Source organism: Heloderma suspectum, chromosome 5 (genome assembly GCF_057233095.1).
Source record: "Heloderma suspectum isolate Gila_16-S chromosome 5, 16-S_ref, whole genome shotgun sequence".
NCBI classification, from domain to species: Eukaryota; Metazoa; Chordata; class Lepidosauria; order Squamata; family Helodermatidae; genus Heloderma; species Heloderma suspectum.
In genome coordinates this window covers 193,493,534-193,513,950 of record NC_139462.1, presented here as the reverse complement: position 1 = coordinate 193,513,950, position 20,417 = coordinate 193,493,534, and the positions used below count along the sequence as shown (strand labels likewise).

Genomic DNA, 20,417 nt, shown 5'->3' with positions numbered 1-20,417 from the left:
CTTCACAGTACATGCCTCAATGGCTTTGCACGATAGCCACTCCCATTATAGCAACTGCAAGCCATGCTATTGTTACAGCCAACCATTCCTGGCCATTCCTCCCTTTTACCCCCCAAAGTACTGAAGATTACTGGGCACTATTTATATAACAACAGATAATTAATATACACTGCATTGTTTCATATTGCTGAAACAACATCTGGCATACTGAGATGGATCACTATCTTCCAGCTACCATCTGCGCCTTCTAGCCATCTGGAGTTACCAAGAATCCTGGTAGTGCTAACTACAAATATCCCAAAGAATGATTCAGCTCCTTAAAAATATCACAAGGAACTTATTCATTCAAAGATAAAGATTTATCAAGGTCTTTATCATAAGGATGATGCAAGGAGCGGAAGGTAAAACATATGAGGAAAAGAGAGCTGTGCAAATTCAAGCTACGGAGGAGAGAAAAAAGACTGGGGTACGGGGAGAGGAAAAGACTCAATGCAGATACATTAAAGGGTGCTAGAAGGAGCCAAGGAAAGATTTTTTCACCCTGTGCTTGGAACACTGGGGTTTGCCACAAAAAGCATTTTTAATGCAGTTCTGACTTAGAACATAGGAAACTGCCTTATACAGAGCCAGACCACTGGTCCATCTAGCCCAGTACTGTCGACACTGACTAGCAGAAGGTCTCTAGGGTTTTAGGCAAGAAATTTTGCTAGCCATACCCAGCAATGCATGGGGTTGAAGCTGGGACCTTCTCTGTGCTAAGCATGCGCTCTGCCACTGAGCTATGGCCCTTCCCTGCATTGTAGAAGATCACACAGTTCATAAGGTGCAACTTCTATGTGGTGTTCTGTTTCACCCTGACGGTGAAACAGTAGGGACTAAACTGGTGTCTTCTACAGAGAAGAATGGGCACCTTTATAATCAATCTATCTGTAGTTGTGCCATAATAGGTACCTTTATTTTTGCTACTATCAGGGGATGTGACTCTAAACGAGTCACACATTTCCTCAGTTGAGTTCTTACAATATTATTTCTTAAATGCCAGCTGTCAACCATGGAATGTTCATCCAGTCAGTGATGTGACTAAACTATCTGTTTGATACAAGTCTCAGGCCTGGTCTACACAGGCAGTAGAATAAGGTGGTAAAATCCTAGAATGGACTGTATCCAGTGTTGGTTTTTTCCCCAGAAATTAAGTTTTTTCCCAGGTCGTGGTGGTGATGATAGGACTGAGGGGTGAGACCTTTTTAAATCTGGACTCCATATTAAAAATGAAACATGTTTCACAATCATGAACATGTCATTAGATACAACTGAAGTTGTAAATAGTTAGCTGCATTTACATCCACTTTCCCCAACTTGGTGCCCTCCAGGTATTTTGCACTCCAACATAAGATGTAGCCAGCATGCCAACAGGAAGTGATGGTGGAAATCATAATCCAAAACATCTGGAGGGGTCCGGGTTGGGGAAGGCTGCTTTACCTTCTTCTTGTTTTCTAATTGCAATTTTGTGCAACACTTGAATGCAATGTGTTCATCCAATAGTTCTGGTCCTTCAGTTGATATACTTATCAGTTCATACATGTGATCAGGCAGAAGGCAACTTCTTTCAGGACATAAAATTCTATTCAGTGATGAAAAAGAATACTGAACTCTAGTTTTGTTTGGAACTATCCAGATATTAATTCCTACTTCATTTATTCCAAGAAACATAGCACCAATATTGGGTCAAAACGATTTTTTTCCCTGCTAGAAAATGAAAATACTGCATCTAGCAAGTAGACCTCATGTGTTTGGGGTGGGGGTGGTAGGGAGGGTTTAGAGAATTTGGGATATGTGTCTGTAAGGAATTCCCTGACAGATTTTACCACTTCAGGCTGCAGCTGAGAGATACCATTTTAGAATGGTTCCCCATGTAAAACACCCTCTGCAAGTAACACATCAGACAGCTCTTTGGTCTGTTGATTTTCTATTTGTTTTTTCAAACAAACATAGAAACATGTAATCCCCAGCTGCAGTCTGACATGGTACAGTCCACTGGGCCACCTTAAAACTCTATTGCCTCTCTCTACTGCTATACAGTAAAGTGACTGGGTTGTTTTGTAAATACAATATTGTTGTTACCTGCAATTATCTAAGTCAGGAGTATTGAACCTCAGGGTTCCCCAAATGTCCATGCCTTCCTCCCCTGGCACTACCCTCTTTTCCTTGACTGCCAATTGTTTGGTAGTTTCCTGGCTTTTGCACAGTTTTTTTCCCACCCTAAAAGGTTAAAATGCCTCCCCTAAGGCTTTTGTTGTTTATTTGATCAGTCGCTTCCGACTCTTCATGACTTCATGGAACAGCCCACGCCAGAGCTTCCTGTCAGCCGTCGCCACCCCCAGATCCCCCAAGGTTGAGTCCGTCACCTCCAGAATATCATCCATCCAGAATATCATCCAGAATATCATCCGTACTCCTTTCCCAATCTTAAACCAGTCTGTTGTTCCGTGGTCTGTTCTTACCGTTGCTACTTGGTCATTATACAGATTCCTCAGGGGAAGACAAGATGACTTGGTATCCCCATACCACCAAGAACTTGCCACAATTTGTTATGATCCACACAGTCAAAGGCTTTAGAATAGTCAATAAAACAGAAATAGATGTTTTTCTGAAACTCCCTGGCTTTCTCCATTATCCAGCAGATATTGGCAATTTGGTCTCTAGTTCCTCTGCCTTTTATAAACCCAGCTTGTACATCTGGCAATTCTCGTTCCATGAATTGCTGGAGTCTACCTTGCAAGATCTTGAACATTACCTTACTGGCATGTGAAATAAGAGCCACGGTTCGATAGTTTGAACATTCTTTGGTGCTTCCCTTTTTTGGTATGGGGATATAAGTTGATCTTTTCCAATCTGTAGGCCATTCTTGTGTTTTCCAAATTTGCTGGCATATGGCATGCATCACCCTGACAGCATCATCTTGCAAGATTTTAAACAGTTCAGCTGGGATACCGTCATCTCTTGCTGCCTTGTTATTAGCAATGCTTCTTAAGGCCCATTCAACCTCACTCTTCAGGATGTCTGGCTCTAGCTCACTGACCAGACCATCAAACCTATCCCCGATATTATTATCCTTCCTATACAGCTCTTCCGTATATTCTTGCCACCTTTTCTTGATCTCTTCTGCTTCTGTTAGGTCCTTGCCACCTTTGTTTTAGATCATACCCATTTTTGCCTGGAATTTACCTCCGATGTTTCTAATTTTCTGGAAGAGGTCACTTGTCCTTCCTATTCTATTATCTTCTTCTGCTTTCACGCATTGCTTGTTTAAAAATAATTCCTTATCTCTTCTGGCTAACCTCTGGAATTTTGCATTTAATTGGGCATATCTCCCCCTATCACTGTTGCCTTTTGCTTTCCTTCTTTCTTGGGCTGCTTCCAGTGTCTCAGCAGACAGCCATCTTGCCTTCTTGATTTTCTTTTTCTTTGGGACTTTTTTGTTGCCGCCTCCTGAACAATGTTGCAAACTTCTGTCCATAGTTCTTCCGGGACCCTTTCTACTAAATCTAGTCCCTTAAATCTATTCTTCACCTCCACTGCATATTCATGAGGAATATTAGTGAGCTCATATCTAACTGATCTGTGGGTCTTCCCTATTCTCTTCAGTCTGATTCTAAATTGTGCAATAAGAAGTTCGTGATCTGAACTACAATCAGCTCCAGGTCTTGTTTTTACCAACTGCATAGATGTCCGCTACCTTTGGCGACAAAGGATGTAGTCAATCTGATTTCGGTGTCGACCATCTGGTGAAGTCCATGTATAAAGTCGTCTCTTAGGTTGTTGGAAGAGAGTGTTTGTTATGCACAGTGAGTTGTCTTGGCAAAATTCTATCAGCCTATGTCCTGCTTCATTTTGTTCTCCCAGACCATGCTTGCCTGTAATTCCAGGTGTCGTTTGACTACCCACCTTAGCATTCCAGTCTCCTGTAATGAAAATAACATCTTTTTTTGCCGTACTATCCAGTAGGTGCTGCAGATCCTCAGAGAACTGATCTAGTTCTGCTTCTTCAGCATCTGTGGATCACTGTGATGTTAAATGGCTTACTCTGAATTCGAATTGAGATCATTCTGTCATTTTTTGGATTGTATCCAAGCACTGCTTTAGCCACTTTAGTATTAATTATGAAGGCTACTCCATTTCTTCTGTGGTCCTCTTGTCCACAGTAGTAGATCTGGTGGTCATTTGATGTGAAGTGGCCCATTCCAGTCCATTTCAGTTCACTGACACCCAAAATGTCTATATTTAATCTTGACATCTCCCCAATAACCACATCCAATTTGCCCTGGCTCATAGATCTTACATTCCAGGTTCCTGTGGTGTGTTGATCTTTAGAACATCGGATTCATTGTTCACCACCAGTACCATCGGCTGCTAGCTGTCCTTTGAGCTAGCTGCATCATCACATCTGGGGCTAGTTGAGCTTATTCTCTGTTCCTCCCCAGTAGCATTTTGACCATCTTCTAACCTGGGAGTCCCATCTTCCGATGGTATACCAACATATCTCTGGTTGTACTGATCCATTTAGTTTTCATGGCAAGAATACTGGGGTGGGTTGCTGTTTCCTTCCCGAGGGATCGTATTTAGTCTGACCTCTCTGCCATGACCTTCTCATCTTGGGTGTCCCTTCACGGTTTAGCTCATGACGTCATTGAGGTGCTCAGGCTCCAGCACCACGACAAGGTAACAATCTCCTTTGCTGAAGCCCCTAAGGCTTAGTTATTGTCAATAAGAGCTTTACACTAAAATCTGCTGGTATTTTTGGCCTCACACCTTTTGCCTTGGCCCCACCCACCCCTGGAATATGGCCTCCAACAGCTTCTCCAAATTTGAATTCAGTCTTTGGGCGGAAAAAGGTTCAACACCCCTGATCTAAATAATAGTAACCATAAATAAACAAGTGGAGCAGAATGCAAATTTTGCAGAGCTCTCCACACAATCAAAAATCATATTCTCACCAATAAAGCTGCCATTACAGGTCCATGAACAACGTACAGCAAGTGAGTGTCAACACTAATCCAACAGCTGGAAGAAAAAGAAACGTATTAAAAGAATATTTTTTTAAAAGCTAAGTAAACTATAAAAAACAGGCATGATACTCACTTATCGTTGAAGTATTTGGTTCTTGCCACAGCATGAATTGATGCTGGAACTAAAGGAAACCCTGGAATGATTAATTATATATAGATATATATATCAGATTTGATTTCAGAATGGAAAGAACCTCTTGTAAAACATGTAAAAATGTGAATGACAAAGAATCTTACATAGGAAGATAGGAAACTGTCTTATACTGAGTCACACCATCAGTCCCATCTAGCCCAGTATTGTTGACACTGACTGGCAGTGATTCTCCAGGGTTTCAGGCAGGAGTTTTCCCTAGCTCTACCTGGAGATGCCGGGGATTGAACCTGGGGCCTTCTGCATGCAAAGCAGATGCTCTGCCCCCGAGTTATGGCCCATTCCTGGAAAGCCCTTTACATGGCTTACATCTTAAGCTTACATCTTAAGCCATGTCAAGTTATGCTATAAGAATGCTGCCACAAGGCAGCTTTTGCATATGAAAGCTGTGAAGTTTGCAAGCTGATGTGGTTCAGTTCAATCAAAGGAAGAGTTGCCATAGCAGCTACTGCCTAAAACAATGTTGGCATGGGTGTGTCCAAAGGGCCACAGGTTGCCCACCCCCACCACAATGTGAGAATTGATACTTAGACATCAAACACTTAGAGGTCAGTTTCTACCTCTCTGTTTATAAGTGGGATATGCTTGAACTTACCTAAGGGTGCAATCCTATGCATGTTCAGACAGAAAACAGTCTTACAACTCCCAGCATGCCCCAGCCAGTCATGGTGGCTGAGGCATGCTGGGAGTTGTAGGACATTTGTCTGCCTAAACATGCGTATCATTGCACCCTAACAGCCTTACCTATATTTGCCTTTATCATACTAGTGGTGATCAATCTCTTAATCCTTGAAATAATAAGAAAGGAGAAGCAGAAGATGCTGACAGCCCTTAGGAACATAGGAAGCTGCCTTAGACTTCTTGTCCACCCATCTTGTCAGCCTTCTTGTCCATCCAGCCCAGTATTATCTACTCTGATGGGCAGAGGCTCTCCGGCTGAGGTCTTTCCCATCATCTGCTATGGATCCATTTTTAACTGGTGATACCAAGGGATTGAACCTTGGTACCTTCTGCATACACCTTCTGCTGGAGGCCTTGCTGGTCATTCCAAAATGAACGGAATGTTGCTGTGAAACACCTTCTCTGTAGCGGCACCTACCATCTGGAAAATCCTCCCTCATGTAGTTCAGGAGGCAGAAAACGTAACATCTTTCAAACGCCTCCTGTAAACACACTTGTTCACCCAGGCTTTCCCTGGGCTGTAAGTAAATTAATTATGCTGCTCCATTTTAGTGTGCCTTGATTTTTTTTTACTGTAGTTGGAAGTGTTTTTAATGCTGTGTTTTAATGTTGTGTTTTTAATACTGTATTTTAATATTGTGAACCGCTGAGAGATTTTATTATATTCAGCGGTATATAAACGCCACAAATAAATACATAAATAAATAAATGACATATGCTTTACCACTGAGTTATGGGCCCTCCCCTTTCGTGCCTATGTTCATCACAAACTGTGAGAGATTTTGCCTAATTGACTGAAATCTCTTCAGATGCTCCATCAAGGTAATTCAGCCACTGACTGCAAGTAAATTACTTATTCTTGGTCTTCAAAAGGATCTAAACAAGACACCCTGGTAATCAATATTCCTTGTCAGTACAAGAGATGTTAGTGCTGGCTGAGGCAAGCCAGGGAGTTGAGACTCATAGCGTATATAGGTACTTTTCCAAAGTAGTTTGATTTAACACTATCCTGGCAAATCTCCTGTTACAATTCAGGGTATTCAGAGTATTTGAAGCAAGGATGGAATAATCTGTCAATTTTGGTTTCTTTCAGCTTCTCATTTTTCCAGTCTTAAGTTCGGTTCATCCCGAACTTAAAGAATTCTTAAAATTTTTTTTGCATGAACATTTGTCCACGTTTGTGTGCATTTCTCCGAAAATGTGCATTTTTGTACCCAATTTTGCATAATATATACATTTTTGCAAGCCATGTTCTTAAGATAATGAATTTATAACATTATTTTCATTAATATACACATGTTCGTATGCACTACTCCCTAATATATGCATTTTTGTACACATTTTTTGATTGAAGAACTTTTTTGCAAAATTTGGAGATGTAAGAATTTCAAAGGATAACTTGAGTTTTGGTTCACAGACTGGTTTAAACGTGCGAAATTAGGTAAGTTTGCACTAAAATGTGAACGGAATTTCCCCCCCTCCGATCCCTAGTTTGAAGGCGTGAAAATGGATTGAATGCAGCTTTATGTACCAAAACCATTGCTTTGGTTTGAGGCACATTTCCCAAGGCACCCAAATAACTAAAACATGAACATGAAAGAAGAATTTTGTTTGAGTGACTGCTTAGTGAGCATGTTACAGAAAATGATTTTAATAACATTTGGAAGTGGTGTGGTGGAGCATAGAAGACTTTCTTTAATTATTCATTTCCATCTTTTTTTTTAATCCGCCATTTTCCGTTCTAAAGTGAGCTGCCCTCACACTAATTTCAAGAGTTATTTTTTTCTGTAATAATGTTCAAAACAATATACCACTAAATATTTATGAGGTTTCCTACACTTTAGAACATTTTAAAACGTGTTCACTGCCTTAAATGATGTCCAGTGCAAAGGATTAATTTCACAGTTAATCATATTAGTACATGCATGTGCTTAACTTTAGTGATATGAACATGTACACATATGAGCATGTACACTGCCAAATGTTGTTATTAATATCTACATTTACACGAACTCAGTTTATTCTATGTTGGATCCTGGTTTGTTTTAAGAAACAATAGTGAGAACAAACCACAGTTCCCTGAGTTTGGCTGTCACAAGGAACTGTACGTAGTTCTAAATTGAAAGCAGAACTTTCAATCCCCTCTTCTTGTTCATGAAGGAGGAGGAGAGGAGAGGAGAGGAGAGGGGAGTTTATGAGGCTAAGGCTCCTGTAAAGCTGCCATGTTGCTAAACCATGGCTAGATCTTACATCTCAACCAAGTCTATATCTTGCCTTATTCTGTTCTTCAGGTTTAGGTAAATGTGCTCTTTTTGCCACAACAACTGAAAATTAATTTATCAGAATTGGCAAGAGCAACTGGGTTGATTTGAGAATAGAGGATAATGATTCTAAGTCACTTTTCAAAACATCATGATCATAATATATTTTCAAACATTTGTTTTAGATTAGTTTATAAGGCTGCAATCCTATTCCCACTTACCTGGGAGTAAACCCCATTGAGCTCAATGGGGCTTACTTCCAAGTAGACATATATAGGTTTGTGCTGTAAATCTTTTTAAACTATAATTTACTTTTGATTAAAAAATACAGAGTTAAGTTATATAGTTTTTGGATGAAGGTTGCAAACCATTCCAAAACTCCACAGATGTCAGCATTCTGTTATGTTAATGTTTGCGACATATTATTAGTGTTGATGATACTGGAGTGACAACTGAACATCTTAGAGAAACAATCTATATTCAGATTGCTTGAATGAAAACAAGATAGTTCTTCTTGCAAACAGTTCTATTTTCAGCCTCAGATAACATTGATAACTCTTCCTTCCATGTTCTACATGAGTGGTTTTGCATCTACTGAACTCAAATTGTAATGTGCAAATATGCCAGTATAACAAAACATAAATTAAAAGAAGACCAGGGAAGGTTTGCTTGCAGTGGAAGTGTGGCAGGCTGCAGCTTTGCATTTTTAACAGTTCTGCTTAATAAAATTCAGGTAGTTCATGTAGTTCATCTCCTGATTAGCATTCTCATGGATACTGATTCATGTTAAATTCATGGGGCTGGCATTCATTATAACGATGTGCCAGACAAAAGATTAAGCCAGTCACAGTCTCAAGGTTTTAAGTCCCATGTTAAAAAAAGAAATAGACTATCTTACTTTTGCCATATAATGCAATCCAGCCCACTTACTGTCATGGACGACCCATTTATGCTCTCAGCGTGAGGGACCCATTTGGCTGGGCCCACTGTAGCTGGCTTGTGAGGGCTATGACATGATGCTAAGCAGTCTGGGAGGGAGTTACTACACCTGTAAGGTGTGGTAACCTCCTGAAGGATATTGTTTTTGCAATCTGACTGACAAGCAATGGTCTGGTGCAACAGCTTTCTTTGCAAACCACTGCTTCTCTAACCCCTAGGGTGGCAGAGGGAGCAATCCTATGGCCGCTAGACAGGGCCTAGATGGCCAGAGGATACCTGGTTCTCTGGGAACTGACCTCAGAGCCCATGCTCTGAGGTCGGTTCCTGGAGAACCAACCTCCCCCCACTTCCGTGCTGTCTCGGAGGCAGCATGGAACTGCTCTGTGCTCTGTGCTCGCAAGAGGAGTGTGGAGCGGCCAAAAAGGGGCATTCCGGGGTCATTCTGGGGTGGGGGGGCAGAAATGCCTATACGACACATCCAGTGTGTCGTACAGCAGCCTCCTCCCCGTTCAGGCCTCCTGCGGCTATACAGCTACAATCAGCTGTCTAGCCAAAAATGCAGGGCAGGAGAAGTGCAGAGGGAATGATCCCCTCCATGCTTCTCCTGCCCTGCATTGGATAGGTGGCTGCCTCCAAGTTCGGAGGCAGCCGCCTATCTGCAGAGGATCGTGCCCTTAATGTGCTCTTTTGCTCCGGACTGCCCTCTGGATTTAGTTCTATCTGGACTTTTTTGGTCTAGATTCCAATTTGTCCTTTGAAATTCTGTTATTCTAGATCTGAATGCTGCTGTGGTGTATAAATCTAAACCTCTTCTATCTGTATGGGTTAAAATTAGGTTGGAAATTGCAGTGTATTCTGGGAGCTGGAGTACTCTCCCTCTCTCCTTCTGTCGTCATTTCTCCCTACCAGACAACAACTCCCAGCAAGCTTTGGATGTGTGTGGGGAGGGCCTTCTAGTAATGACGGTGAGGAAGGGGTTAGCAGCCCAGGCTACTTCAAAATGATGTTGAACAGTAGGCCTACAAGGGAAGTGTGGGAGAAAATAACAGGAGCAGAGAGAGATGCTGAGAGGAGTAATAGATGGACAGAGTGGAAGGAAGGTGGAGGAAGGAAAAGAAAGGGGGGAAGGGGGGATGGAGGAAAGAGGTACATGAGATTGCCTCAAGAAGAGGAAAGACGAATCATGTGCTCAGTCTTTCTGGAGCTACAGGTGGGATAAAGATAAACATGAACACATCACCTGAATCCCAAAACCATTTCACTGAATTCAGGTTGGTTTCAGGATGATTTGAAAATGGTTATTTTCTACCCCTCATTTATCCACAAAACTTTCCTTCTAGTCTTTCTCATATGACAATTCCTTGCATTTCCTCCCTCCCCATTTCCCTCATCGTGGACCAGGCAGCTGTCGTCCACACTGTGGTGGTTTGTATTATATTTTTCTCAAAATTATAATAATTATTTCTAAATTTGCATCTAATCATATAAATGAGTATATGCAAATATGTGTCCTTTTTTGGTGATGAATATCTGGCCACCCTATATTCACTCCATCCCAAGCATGTTGGGGCCGTTCAGGGATGACAAGGGATCATTGTTCCTCATGGTTCAGACCAGACATGATTATTTCTCAGGAGCACCTATATTTCTGACCAGCTCGCTGGTTCTGCATACTGGTTGATCATAATTATATGTAGTCTATAACTATGATCTATCAGTGTGCAGAACCAGTGAGATGGCCAGAAACATAGGTTCTCCAGAGGAAGAATTTACATCTGGCCTAAATGACGGGTAGCAATGATCCCTTGTCCTCCTTAATTGCCCCAACATACTATTCCCACGAGATCATTCATGGGATGGGGTGAAAAAAAAGTGATTTGCAAGAAAATTAAGTAGTAATTGGTAGTTGGACAGACTGCAAGAAGAATATCCTTTTGGAGGTTATCACACAGCCCTGTATAATTATTGTGTATGCCAAGGGCACCAATCCATTTGCTTAAAAAAAAAAGTGGAAGCGATGTTAATAACATTGTTAAGTTATTAACCAATTTTAAAAAAAGAGTCACAGCAAATGCGTATAAAATACACTCCTTTTTCATTTTTTAAAATTAAGACATTTATATCCTGACTTTCTGGGCTTTTCTACATGAGGTTGTTAACCCACCACTTTACCAAGGCTTCTGCTTCCGGATTCTTGGTGGGATTAAGATTGGCTCCTTTCTCTGTCTTTCTGTATGTTTCATTAGGTGCTGCTGCGGTATAGCAGACTTGCTATACCACACCAGGAATACACCAGGGTTTCATGCTGCCATTCACAGAAATATGAGACTTTCCTCATTAGAAAAGGGAAAAAAAGCTATAATGGTGGCAAAGTACAGGAGAGGCCCTGGAAGATGACAACACTGTGTAAAGTACCCACAAACTACTCTGGAGTGAGGAATCACAAGCACACAATAAATGCCTTGTGTAGAAAGGCTCTTTGTTTCAGATAGAAATGCCCAAGAAACATCAACTATCACAAACAAATGACAAAAACAGTTAAACACAAACAAGCGCAGGAAATAAAAATCAACAATAATGCTAATTTAATTTTGAATCTACCCAATAGCCAGTCTTTAAATCTTGCTGAGAATCTTGCCCCTTGAAAATCCCTTGTGTGCCATCTTGCCCCGAAATCCGAATTGAGGCCCACGGTAGCATGCCTCCAGTGCTAGGACTATTCAGCATAAATGGTAGGTCTAGACAAAACTCACTGGGAATCATTCCACGAGCTCTTTGACCTCGTAGCTGAAATACGACACTAATATTGGCCTATTAATTTAATAGGGTTGTTGTAAGGGCTACTGAGAGAATGCATAAGGAATGTTCTGAACACTTAGAAAGGTGCTATGCTAAACATGCTTAGGAGTGTCTATGTAGGGAAGCCAGAGAGGTCAAACTTCATTCCTGAATGTTCTAAATCAACTTTCTCCAACTGGGTGCCTTCCAGATGTTTTGGACTCCATTCAGACCCAGCCAGCATAGCCAATGGTCAGGGATGGGGGGAGCTGTCATCCAAAACATCTGGAGGTGCAAGAAGGGGAAGAGTTGATAATCTCTAACCTGCAGAGAATGAGGACTGGGGCTGAAAAACCAAGGAAAAGTGTGGGTGCAAGTGAGCATGGTATGTGAGGCTGCTGAATGTGCTTATGGCTTAAATGGTATGGAAGTTAAGCCTGGGTGCTTTAAGGTACAGCTTCCATGCTTTTTGGTGCATCAGTAAATTTGTAAGTGACTTAACTCTTCTCTTAGACCAACATTTTAAAAAGTAACAATATATGTACATTCTCAAATTAAAATCCCATAAGGCAGGGGTGGGGAATTTTTTTTGGCCCAAGGGCCACATTGGCTTTGAGGAAGCATGTCAGGGGCTGTGTGGCAGCAGTGGGAGGGGCCAGAGCCCAAAGAGGTTGGGTCCCCTCTCCCTCCACCCCCACCACTCATACACACAAGTATCCACCCAATTCATCCATTCTGTCTCATTCTTTCTCATACATCCTCACAAAATCATTAACCATCCCAAATCCTGTGACTTTAATAAATTTATCCCCCACAACTGACACCAACCTAAAGATCACCCCAAATCACTTTTCCCCTTCCCCAAAATCATTACCCCCTTCCAGCACTGGCATTGCCCTTTTAAAAAACATTTCTCCTTTAAGAAAGGTTCCTTGGTCCATTTTCCCCCTTTTCTTTTTTCTCCAACTTGGGAACTAAAGAAAGCAGCCCCAAAGAAGCTGAAAGCAAGATTGGGGGTGGGGTGGGGTGGGGGCAGGGTTAAGAAAAGCCCTGTATAAGATAGGATATGCTGGAGCAGTGGGTGGTAGAGGCAGGTGGGGCAAAAGGAAGAGAAAGAGAAAAACACTTCGCCAACTCAGGGCTAAGGAGGAGGGGGCAGGGGAGTCAGAGGAGACTCTGGGGGCTGGACAGGAAGGTTCCATGGGCTGATTTGGCCTGCAGTCTGGAGGTTCCCCATCTCTGCCATTAGATGTGTCCTTAAAAACTGAAGAAATGATTGGTAATGTTTAAACGATAAAAAGAAACCAAAAACATACCCCAGCCCAAGAGGTAATACCAATGTAAACGCTGCTCTTCAGCAAATACTGCCACCACAATGAGAGTATGAAGATAAATGCCTTCACAAAGCATCCAGAAGTAGTTACAGCCCATCATGTACTGGTGAAAAAACTGAAGTACTTTGCAGCTCACCTGTCAGACAAATAGATAAGCGTTAAACTATAGAAAGACGGACACTGGGCAGACAACACTGTGTATGCTGTCAGTAAGCAAGCAAACACAAATATCACTGCTACGATCCAAAAGATTCCTCCCCCCCTAGTATTAGTTGGAGGCTTTCAACATCTGCCACTGACTGTAAGCTACTAATAAATCAGAGACGTAGAGTTAATGTTCCTCCTAAATCACCAGGCATCAGGTGCAACGAGCCAACATTCCAAATGCTGCTATCAGCAACTTGCACTTTAGAATATTTTTCCAGTCTGGTGTGCTGTAGAACAAACAAATAAGTAGACTTAGAGCCCAGCTGGAGAGATACTAGCTAAATCCTCCAGGTCACAGAAACCTCCTTTCCTTGAGCCTTCCTCATACAAAGGTAAGCATTAAGTGGGGCTGTATCTCTACATCTAGAATTAATTTCCAAAGTTACATAGGATCCTTCTTCGAAAATTTACTAGTTACTGAGCATGAACTACCATGGAAACTACAGGTTTTCTTTTCAAAATATGAAGAAAGCAAAGCTGGGAGTTGTCACACAATGTGTATTTCCCAAGTTTATTAACTATTATTTATTTTGACTCTGTGTTTGCAGTATGGTCATAAATATACGCAGGAACATAAGAAACTGCCTTTTTACCCAGGTTGGACTATTTGCTCATCTAGCTTAGAATTGCCTGCTGTGACCAGTAGCAGCTCTTTGGCAGACTCCATGGATTGAACCTTAGACATTCTGCATAGAAAGAATGTGCTCTTCCACTGAATTATTGTTGTACCTTTCTTGAGAATAGGCACACTTTTAAACCCTCTTCCCATATTAGATACAGGAACAACTTGTGTAGATAATTCTTGCAACTTAAATCTCAGCGTGGGAAGCCATCATAAATGTTTACATTTAAGGATGTGTGATGCTGGGAATTCCATTCTGTTTAAGTCTGAATTCCACAGTGTTTCCATTCTGGTAAGCGGCAGCAGACTGTAAAAGATCCCCCTGCCCCGCTTTTGGAAATGTTTTGCTTCTTTTTTGTTTTTCGGGTCCTATGATTTACGCAAATGGTAATTTGTGCAAATTTGATCTTTTGTGGGGGAGATCTTGAAATTTGGGCAAATGGGGTCATAATTATTACAAAAAAACTGCATTGGTGATCTTGCGCAAGTGTGCATGATTGCAAGTCTGCCTGTCCACTATGTAGCCCTGCAGAGGCATATCCCCCTCTTGTAAATATCCTTGCCAATTTCATCCTCTCCACACACTATTTCATTTAACCCAGCAGAGCCATATTCTGTACTTGCCAAAGAATTTGCCAATTTCATCCTCCCCTTTGGGGCTTCTGGAGCAAAGGATGGGGGGGGAATGCGGAAGTGGAAGGTGAAACTGACAAGTTCATTGATAAGTACTGAATATGGCTCTGCTGGGCTAAAGAAAGTAGCGCATAGGGAAGATGAAACTGACAAGGATATTTATAAGAGGGGAATGAGCCTCTGAGGGGCTACATAGTGGACAGGTGGATTTGCAATTGTGCATACTTGTGCAAGATCACCAATAATTTTTTTTTTTTACAGTTATGACCCCGTTTGCACAAATTTCAAGATCCTTCCCACCGAAAGAGATCCAATTTGCACAAATTGCTGCCATTAGAAAAACAAACAGAATTTGCATACTGGATTGATTTTCTACAGATCAAGTATACACCAGTGGGTGGAAAAGGAATGAAACTACCAGGGCTGAACTGGAAAAATCCATCGAGATGTCACCCCCCCAAACAGAATTCTCATAAATCCCTATTTACAATGCAGGTCAACACCTGGTTTACTGGAAGGCCACCTTGAGAAGTGATGCAGAAAGTTCTTTCCACTCTCATAATAATACTAGAACTGAGGCACCACAAGATATGGTGACAGTCACCAACTCAGATGGCTTTAAAAATGGGATTTAGACAAATTCATAGAGGATAAGGCCACCAGGGTCTACTGGTCGTGATGGCTATATGCTACCTCCAGAATCAGAGGCAACACATCTTTGAGTACCATTTACTGGGGCTATTTGCCCTCATGTCCTACTTGTGGGCATCCCAGGAGCATCTGGCTGGACACTATGGGAAACAGGAGGTGCTGGACTAGAAAGGCCTTTGGTCTGATCCAGCAGGGCTCTTCTTATGTTCTTATGGCAGTTTAGTGTCTTCCCCGCAACACTTCCCATAGCACAGTCCTGGCAAGCTCCGTTGGCACAGCCATTACTTTTTCTTCACACTCCACATTGCTCCTTCACAGGGGGTATGCCTCCTCATTGAGCTGTGGTTGGCTAATGAAAGGGAAGGCACAGGGGCAATATTTAGTGGGATCCTTCGTAGATGGGAAGAGATTTGCATTTTCACAGAATGTTGCTATGGATTTTACTCACCAGTTCTCCAAACTTTCCTTTGCTAATATAAATCTATACGTTTGAAATAAATACCAGTCTGTCTGATCAATTTCAATCCGCCCACACATCCATCACGAAATCTTACTGCTCATAAAACCTCTCAACTTTAAAGGGATTCTATTCATTTTCTAATACTTAGCTTTCTATGAATTCTTTTGGAAAGTAATGACAAAATGGCTGCCCATGCAATGTGTGTAAAGTTTCCCTTACTCTCGTAAACAACATTGTATAACCTGAACTCATCTGATCTTGTAAGCTAAGCAGGGTCAGCCCTGGTTAGTACTTGGATGGGAGACTGCCTGGGAATCAGGCTTCCTGCACTGAGCAGGGGGGTAGACTCAGTGGTCTTGTAGGCCTAGGGATGTCAGAGAATTCTGCCATGGATCTCGGGGAGGCCGAATGCCAGTGCATTCGGCCCCCCAAAATCGGTGGCGGAACGGTCTGCCACCCCCCCGCCACCCTCCTGGGATGAGACTTACCTGGGGCGGATCTTTCTGGTGGTGGCGGCTCCAGCGGCGGCTGCAGCAGTGGTGCGGCGGCTGCGGCAGTTGGTCTTCCGACCAGCTGCTGCCGCTGCCATTTCCAGTTAAAAAAAAACAAAAAGACGTGATAGTCAGCTATCATGGCTGACTTAAAAAACAACAACAACGCGTGTACACAAATGGCGGTGGCCACAGCCGCCGCCATTTGCGTTCCTTATTTTGGCACGTCTTGGTCTACGTCAAGATTTATGTAGACTAAGACGGCGAAAATAAGGGGAATGCAAATAGCGTAGCATCCGCTACGCTATTTGCGTTCCCCTTATTTTCGCCGTCTTAGTCTACGTAAATCTTGACATAGACTAAGATGTGCCAAAATAAGGAACACAAATGGCGGTGGCCATGGCCGCCGCCATTTGCGTACGCACGTTGTTGTTGTTGCTGTTTTTTAAGTCAGCCGTGATAGGCTACGTAAACATTTATGTAGCCTATCATGGCTGACTGCAGGGATGCAAATGGCGGCGGCTATGGTCACCGCCATTTGCGTCCCTGCTAGCCAGCGGCTGGATGTCCGGCTGCTGGCGGAGCCGGCTGGCGGCTCCGCAGAATCCCCGCGGAGCACAGCCGGCTGGCCAGGATTCTGGGGTGGGGGGGAGGAATGGAGCGCCTCCCCCCCCGTCCCGGATTCTGGTGGGAGGGATGGAGCGCCTCCCCCCCCCACCATCAACATAATCCGTGAAAGGTAAGTGACTTTCGTACATCCCTATGTAGGCCCCTTCCAACCCTTTGATTCTATGATCTATGGTCACCTGATATAATTCATAAATACCTGCAGACAGACTTGGATTCACCAGAACTTAAGTCTTCAAACCTATTTTCAGTTCCAAAGCATGACCTGGAGATTAGTGAGATGACATTTGCAAATAATATAATATGAATTTTCACTGCTTGTTATACTCAGTTTTATTATGAGTTGGGCATCGTTACCCCCAAGTTCTTACTGTATTAGTAATTAATAATGAGGCTATTTCAAATGGATGTCCTGCTTTTGCGCTTACATTGCCAGAGAGGTCAGTACGACAGTGTTGGTGCACAGTCAGCACTTGATTATAAATCCCTATTTCAGTTTTGATGAGGAACTGTCCTTCTTCCCAGTAGTTGCATTCTTAGCATTCCTATGAGCTTCCTAAACCAAATCCAAGTTCTGCCACATGCCCCAGTCTTCTCCAGTAGGCCATGCTGCCACTTACTGGCACCAGTGTCCATGTGGAGAGAGGGACTAGTGGTGCTGGTGGTGCTGTGTGGGAGTGGATGGTGTGGATGGCTGGAAGGGGCACCTACTCTACAGAGCCCCTACCCACCACCTGGCAGGCAAGACTGATGCTGCTGCCTCTGGGGATGCTGACTCCTCCTCTTCCTCTACGTTCCGGCAGCCAATCAGGGGCCAGAGCATTGGGATTTACGACATGTGGCAAACAAAAGCATCACACCATTGCTTAGGCGATGTGCTGCTGCCTGCCAGTTCCAACATTACAGTTCCCAAGCAGCATTGTCAGAACATGTATCTGTCAAGATGAACAGCCAAGTCACCATTCTAGACAAAAGTGATCTTTTAAAAAATTATTTGCAGGGGAAGCTTGTCATTAGGGCCCCAAATATGATTTGAGCAGAGTGGGGTATGCACATCTGTAACTGGGGATACATGAGATTATAAGGAAGAATCTGCCTTCGAGCATGGGCACATCAGCATATGCCATTCACCACTGAGCATCCACAGTCTCCATCAGTGAAGGGTGGTGGCTCCGATGTCAGTGGGGTGATGAATCTGCTCCAGGTTTCAGTCAGACCCAGTCAGACGTCTAAAGGAGCTGTGAAGCACTTTGTATAGCTCATTTAGAGTTCTGGCTGAAACTTGGAGCTAATTCACCGCTCCACTAACATTGGAACCACCAGCCTCCACTGGTTTCCATATATTTTGGAAGAATGCAGCATGGACATTCAAAGTCTGAAATCATAACTTTCAAGTAGATCTGAACCTTGGGGATGTTCATTTTATGAAGCACTAAGACAGAAGGATAGAGGGAAACAGTATCTGCATGTTCCTTATGCACTGGCAAACATGTTCATTAAGGTATCTGCATCTTTCTCAGATTGCTTTCTTAAAGCATGGATCAATACGTTCTACACCTTGTCCTTTGTGTGCTGAATAAGCCTCTCAGCAGGTATCCAAGACACCCTCTTTCTGTCCTTATTGATTCCCATGGTCTGTTGAGTATTGCAATGATTGACAGACACACAGACTTGGTTAGATACATATCTAACCAAGCATGCCTGTGTCTAAAAACCTCCAATAACCAGACTCGGTGAACTCAGTGTTGCCTTCCAGTAGAAAACTAATGTTTCCTATATTTGATGGGCAGCAGAGTGCTCCAGAAATAACATTGCCAGAAGGAATTCACATCTAAGGAATCGATCTTATATGTCAGCAGCATGTTATGTGATTATCTCAAAATGCATTTGTTCATTCCTTGGACCACGGATGTAGGTGTGTATTCATCAAATGACTTAAGACCCTGTATGCGTCTTTTCTCATGCAGAGTACTCTGTGTTAAGAAACAGGACATATTGATATCAGCTGTTAAGTGCTTCAGGTTCTGAAAACAGTACCATGGAGCATAGGAGTTGGCAGCTGGCTGGGAGATGGCAGGCTGCCAATATGGAACAATGATGAGTGTGAAATAACCCATATGGTGATCTTGTCTTATCAAAATGTCAGCATCCCTCGTTCTTAAGGCAATGCATTTGAAGATGCATGAATCCACTCAGATACTCTGCCTGTGGTCTTGGAGTGCTTTCCTCGAGAAACCAGTCAGCAATCTACACTCCAACAGGCCAGTTCCCAAATTATAGTGGAATGAGACTTAATCCCCAAGCCCACCGCCCAACTTCCCAAAATTTTAGTGAAACCACACCCTTCTGTAGCATCCTAAGAACAGTAGTTAAGGGGATCACTACAAAACATAAAGGAGAGCAGTTCACCTCATAGGAACACAGGAAGCTACCTCATACTGGTCCAATTTGCATGATCACTGCAGCCCACTATGGCTTATTTAAGCCACGGTGGGTTGTGGCACATATTCATTTTGAATATTCAAGCCACGGCAGCCAGTCACCGTGGCTTATCATGATGTCTGAAACCAGCGAGGATGGGTTGTTGATGTGATTAATAAACTACCCACAGCCATTGGTCCCATCTAGCCCAGTACTGTCGATACTGACTGGCAGCAGCTCTCCAGAGTTTCAGGCAGGAGTCTTTCCTAACCCTACCTGGAGATGATAGAGATCAAGCCTGGGATCTTCTGCATGTAAAGCAGGTGCTTTGCCACTGAGCTACGGTCCCTCTTCTCAGTAATTGGAGCACTGCAACAGGCCTTGTCTGATATGCTTGGATGTATGGTTGGCTGCTGTGGGATACTGGTTGCTGGACTAGAGCAGGAGAGCAGAACATCCAGCCCACAGGGTTCTCCAGATGGCCACATCCCTTTCTCCCATCCATCCATTGCACCCCAGCTTTTGTATTATAACCTGCCCCCTCTAAATGGTTGAAATGCCTCTCCAAAGGCTTAGTTACTGGCAGTAAGAGTTTTGGGGCACAATCCTGTTCATATTTAGAGAGAGAAAAGTCCTACAATTCCCAGCATTCCCCAGCCAGCACGGCAGTTTTTTGTATTTTGGCCCCATCCACCACTGGAATGCAGGCCCCAAGAACTTGTCTACTTTTCCTTTTCTCTCGACAAATAATTTTCCAAAAGAAAGCTGGCTGCTAAAGTCTCTGTGTTACTAAGTGCTCATGGGGCGGATCTTGGGCAGCCCGGTGTCTTCGTTTAAAGAGGACAGTGCTCTGTTTGAAGGTGCCCCGTATTTGAAAGGCTGTCCAGTCCAAGTCCAGTTTAAAGATAAAGAACCATAAGAAGGGAGAGCAGGAGCCCTGATGTTGCCCATCCACCTGGACAGCAGACTGAGCAGGCGCACAGGTCACCTGCTCACAGTCTTCTCCACTATGGGGAGATGAACTGCGCTTCTATTTAAATTACAGCAACTCCTTCTAGAAAAAAGGTTGCATCCCTACATATATATCATTTGCAA

At 43.0% G+C, this 20,417-nt stretch overlaps 1 protein-coding gene across 17 annotated transcripts in view; it reads right to left on the bottom strand.

Annotated features, from left to right (window-relative positions):
* Positions 1-20,417, bottom strand: part of CALCR (calcitonin receptor) — a 250,005-nt gene that overhangs the window by 30,351 nt on the left and 199,237 nt on the right. For 16 of the 17 annotated variants that reach the window (XR_014792393.1, XR_014792394.1, XR_014792395.1 and 13 more), the window contains 3 exons: positions 13,193-13,346; positions 5,140-5,200; positions 4,995-5,061 (listed from right to left, as the gene is read on the bottom strand). The exons of the other annotated variant lie outside the window; for it this stretch is intronic. Coding sequence is in view for 13 of the 16 variants with exons in the window: in XM_084858832.1 (XP_084714958.1) it covers positions 4,995-5,061; positions 5,140-5,200; positions 13,193-13,346 (282 nt within the window). In the remaining 3 variants the exon portion in view is untranslated. The remainder of the gene's footprint in view (positions 1-4,994; positions 5,062-5,139; positions 5,201-13,192; positions 13,347-20,417) is intronic. 17 annotated transcript variants of the gene reach the window in all.